Source organism: Syngnathus leptorhynchus, chromosome 11 (genome assembly GCF_054491065.1).
Source record: "Syngnathus leptorhynchus isolate UIUO chromosome 11, UIUO_Slep, whole genome shotgun sequence".
In the NCBI taxonomy this organism is placed as follows: Eukaryota; Metazoa; Chordata; class Actinopteri; order Syngnathiformes; family Syngnathidae; genus Syngnathus; species Syngnathus leptorhynchus.
The window spans coordinates 4,479,234-4,484,108 of NC_141205.1; the positions used below are offsets into that span (position 1 = coordinate 4,479,234).

Genomic DNA, 4,875 nt, shown 5'->3' on the forward strand with positions numbered 1-4,875 from the left:
TGCTCCTTAGCTGAGGCGGCTTGCATTGCATTGCATTAAAACTGTACTTTAAATTGTACTTTATGAATGGACCAGATGTTAGATGAGACAAAAGCCTGCAAGAAGTGGCCGCTCATTTCTTAAATCCAGCTGTTCTAATATGATTTTTGTGACCTGTGAGAGGAGTTTTTGTTTTGGATCCTAAAGATGTTTCCACGATTCAAAAGTCGTACATGCCAACATGAACAGTATATATTAGAATATTTGCTTAAATGGGAGGAGTGGCCGTGTTGATTGAAGGAGCACATTTTACATGTTTTCAGGACTGGAAAGTCCTGTTGTTCAGAGTTACAAGCATGTGAGGTGGGAGGGAATCAGGTGAGCCAGTAAAAAGTGAAAAGACAGGTTGTAATGGGGAGTGCCCGTCTCCTCCCCCATCAGCTCAGCTCGGGCATAAAAGCAGGCAGACTTTTCAGTCCGCCACTCAGAGGGACTCGACTCTCCTTTGAAGCCTGCACATCTTCAGTTCTCCGCTTTCCCCCCTTGACCACCTCAACTACCGCAACATGCATATGAGCAGAAAGTCCTACTCTGTGGCAGGCTCCAGCAGCGGCTCCAGAAGGTCCTTTGCAGGATCCCAAGGGGGTTTCAGAACAAACTACAATCTCGGTTCCTCTGCTGGTGGTTATAGTGTTGGTGGTTTTGGCGGTTATGGTTCAGGTGGATTTAGTTCCATGAGCTCTAGCTCAATGCTTGGTGGTGCCTATGGCGGAGGCAACTTCATGGCTCCCGGCATCACTCAAGTCACTGTCAACAAGACTCTGCTGACCCCCATGGCTCTGGACATTGACCCAAGCATCCAGGCTGTCCGTACCCAGGAAAAGGAACAGATCAAGACCCTCAACAATCGCTTCGCTTCCTTCATTGATAAGGTTGGAAATATTTTTTTTCTTCTTTGACTTAATGACACACTTTTTAGTTAGATGTCAACATTGTTGTCGTGCTACGATTATTGTGATTAGGTTACGTGCATCTGGTTGAAGCATTTGTCAGGAACTCCTTCACAGGTCATAGTCTTGAGAAATGAGTTCAAATGCTGCAACAGTAGGGTGTGGCTATTCACACAGGGGTGGGGGTGGGGGTGGGGCGGATTAATAGCCATGGTGGAAAAGGTACAAGGATCATACAAAATCATGCACAAATATATAATTGTATACATTGGTCATTAAAATGAAAGAGCAAGTAAAATCAGAACGCAACTGAAATAACTTTGAATAGAAACACTAACCTGTGTGTGGTGTCCTCCCAGGTACGTTTCCTGGAGCAGCAGAACAAGATGCTGGAGACCAAGTGGAGCCTCCTGCAGGAACAGACCACCACCCGCTCCAACATTGACGCCATGTTTGAGGCCTACATCGCAAACCTGCGCAGGCAACTCGATGGGCTGGGCAACGAGAAAATGAAGCTGGAGGGAGAACTGAAGAACATGCAGCTCCAGGTGGAGGACTTCAAAACAAAGTGAGTGTTGATAGAACTGAAACCATTTGGATTTCTGGATACCATTTCATGCTTAATTTGAAGACAATGTCGGGCTGATGTTGTTTGATGTTGATTGTTTTGTGTTTTGAAAGGTATGAAAATGAAATCAACAAGCGCACAGCGGCAGAGAATGAGTTTGTCCTCTTGAAAAAGGTCAGATCAGATTGAATTTAAATTTAAATATGCTCAGCGCTTTCTTAACACTCTTAATTATCTTTCCAGGATGTTGACAGTGCTTACATGAACAAGGTGGAGCTGGAGGCCAAATGCGATGCTCTTCAGGATGAGATCAACTTCCTCAGAGCCATCTATGAGGCTGTAAGTGATACAAGGATGCAGTTTTTGCCATTGCTTGAACCTGGCCACTGTCTTGACTTTGCAACAATTGCTTCTGCAGGAGCTTCGGGAGCTACAGTCCCAGATCAAGGACACCTCCGTCATTGTGGAGATGGACAACAGCCGCGTCTTGGATATGGATGCTATTGTGGCCGAAGTGCGCGCTCAGTATGAGGAGATTGCCAACCGCAACAAGGCTGATGCGGAGGCCTGGTACAAACAGAAGGTAAGAGCAACGCTGCCAATCAGTTCCGCTCCTTTCCCCTCTTTGCAACGCAGGATACATTTTGTTGCATTTTCCACAACAGTTTATGGAGATGCAGAACTCAGCTGGCCAGTATGGCGAAAACCTTCAATCAACCAAGGCTGAGATTGCTGAGCTGAACCGCATGATTGCCCGTCTTCAGAACGAGATTGAGGCCGTCAAGGGACAGGTACAGAAGTTAAAATAGATCTTTGTCGTCTCTAGCCGTCAATGGCAGTGAATGACTTTGCTTGTGATAACCTCTGCGCAGAGGGCCTCCCTGGAGGCTCAGATTGCAGAGGCTGAGGAGCGCGGCGAGTTGGCAGTGAAGGATGCCAAGCTTCGCATCAAGGACCTGGAGGAAGCCCTCCAGAAAGCCAAGCAGGACATGGCCCGCCAGGTGCGTGAATACCAGGAGCTGATGAACGTCAAGATGGCCCTGGACATTGAAATCGCCACCTACAGGAAACTTCTGGAAGGAGAGGAAATCAGGTAAGGTCAACATTAAAAACAAGTATTTTTACAGTATCATAAGCCAGATTTGTGCAATTATTAATCAAATCAAATGTGCTGTTATTAGAATTGCTGCTGGACCCTCCAACGCAACTATTCATGTGCAGCAGACTTCAGGCAGTGGTAAGCTTTCCCTCTTCTACAATGCTTGATCTTACAACTCGCAAACAGACATTAATACACTGTTTCTCTTCTAGCCGGATACTCCAGCTCTGGCTCCGCTGGTGGATTTGGTTACGGTGGCAGCAGCATCGGCGGCGGCAGCATGTCTGCTAGCTATGGTGGCAGCATGACTGGAGGATACGGTGGCACCATCACCAAGTCCTCCACGGTGTCCACAAGCAGTTCCAACAGGAGATACCTTTAAGAAGGAGAGCAGTCCCTCTTGCCGTCACCGTGCTATCCAATATCAGTCGTTCATCATCGGAACCACTTTTCCTCACGAGGGTCGCGGGCTTGCTGCAGGTGGTAGGCGAGGTACACCGTGAACTGATCACCAGCTAATCGCAATGTTCAATCCCAACAAACAAGAAAAAAGTCCCACTCACCAGTTGTGCCTCGAAATCATTGAATCTATTTTTACAATGTCATTCATTATTACTGAAGACAATTTGGGAATGCCCTCGTAGAAATACCATGATGAATGCTGAAATTGTAATAAAGACATCTGAACACACGGTTCAATCCTATATTACGTCTCCTTTTTGTGTATTGCTGGAAAAATGTCAAGTGTTCTCCAATTATATCAATTGTCTTACTCGTTCTAGCAAACAAGCGCTATTTGTGACATCCGTGCCAGAGTTGGGTTATAAAAGTTTATAAGCTAAATTCATGCTAACGAGGCTGTTATGGATAAGTGGAGAACAGCTGGGTGGTCCTGATAAGACTCACCTTTGTGACCTTTGTTGGTTCCGCCGTTGACAAAATACCATTACAGTCCTTTGACTGATGGTTCATTAATGGTAAAATGCTCAATTGTCAAAGTAATACCGCAATATTATTTTGCCGGTTTTATTTGGTGGACCAGCTGCAGCGGAATAAATTCCAATAACCGAGCACCTGATGAAATAGGTGTGTCACGATGATGGAGGATTTCTTCTGTTACAAGGTTAAGGTGTTGATTATCACAAATCGTGCTGCCGTGTTTTCGTCTTTCACTTGACATCAGCAAGCCTGGTTTAAATGAGATGAATGAGTTGAGATCCTATCATGAAATAAATATCTTCAAACTGAAGAATGGGTAATTGTTCAGGGTTTGCCCTCTTCGCTGCAGAGCGAGCTCTGTGTTTGCGACATTCAACAACTCAACCAGGCGTGGCTTTCCATTTCACCGGTAGATTTTTTTGTCAGTTGTGGTCTGCTGAATTTTCTGCTGCGCTAACAAATTGCTTGTGTAGTTCTTTTGATCAAAGGGCCAACATGGAAGCGTGACAGCGTTCTGGAGGAGGTTGACATATTCAGACTTTATGTTTCACTGTGTTACTATTGTTGCTGAGCAAATGTACACATTTTTTAATCATATATTTTTTAAATTGAGATATTTTATCTCCTCGGTATATAGTCTTCTGTGTTTAAGGCAGATTGGCGGTGAAGCAGTTTTACGTAAATACAGTTTACTAGACCTTCAAAAACAAAGATCTGTTTACACCTTGACTTGAATTATGACATTCTAAGCTGAGTTGAAGACATAAATCAACGTAGGTTTCTAAGCAGCAATTATTTTGTCTTGCTCAGCAAATGAAGGAAATATTTGAAATAACTAAAGGTTCACTTGTTATTATGTGACTTTGCCTCTCCCTATGCATAACCACTTTTGTCAGTGTCTGTCACTGTTCTGACAAGTCACAATAGGAAACCAGTTTGTCTCGTTTACAAAATTTGACCTGCGTCCACGTCACCCCATTCGCTGCATGTTACAACTTCATCGTATAATACCAGTAATGTCTAAGGTAACTACAAAACCATGTGCTTCCTTTAGAGCACAGGTGTCAAACTCAAGGCCCGGAAGCCAGATACGGCCCGCCACATCGTTTTATGTGGCCCACGAAGACAAATTGTGCATCAAATTCGTGTCATTACTCGAATTGCAAATTGTCTTCACGTTTAATATCTTTTTTTTTTTTTAATATTTGACTAGTTTTTACTCGTCTGATTTGAAAACGAGTTATTTGTCAGTTTGTTTTGTAGCTTTTACTGTATCTAATATGAGGTGCTCATACAGTTATTTGGGTTGACAGTCATAATGGCCCTCCGATAGAAGCTAT

General features: G+C 44.1%; 1 protein-coding gene across 1 annotated transcript; it reads left to right on the forward strand.

Annotated features, from left to right (window-relative positions):
• Positions 1 to 468: 468 nt before the first annotated feature.
• Positions 469 to 3,300, forward strand: LOC147048946 (keratin, type II cytoskeletal 8-like). The gene is made up of 9 exons (XM_085924054.1): positions 469 to 911; positions 1,289 to 1,497; positions 1,611 to 1,671; positions 1,741 to 1,836; positions 1,916 to 2,080; positions 2,163 to 2,288; positions 2,370 to 2,590; positions 2,679 to 2,734; positions 2,809 to 3,300. Exons 1-9 carry the CDS (start codon positions 546 to 548, stop codon positions 2,976 to 2,978), a joined length of 1,470 nt encoding a protein of 489 aa, XP_085780180.1. The 5' UTR covers positions 469 to 545; the 3' UTR covers positions 2,979 to 3,300.
• The last annotated feature ends 1,575 nt before the right edge of the window (positions 3,301 to 4,875 follow it).

Bases quoted from the DNA above. Each gene is read 5' to 3' on its own strand.
- LOC147048946 (XM_085924054.1), top strand. From the start codon at position 546: ATGCATATGAGCAGAAAGTCCTACTCTGTGGCAGGCTCCAGCAGCGGC. The intron at 1,837-1,915 runs GTAAGTGATACA...TTGCTTCTGCAG, and splicing joins TCAGAGCCATCTATGAGGCT to GAGCTTCGGGAGCTACAGTC. The intron at 2,289-2,369 runs GTACAGAAGTTA...ACCTCTGCGCAG, and splicing joins TTGAGGCCGTCAAGGGACAG to AGGGCCTCCCTGGAGGCTCA.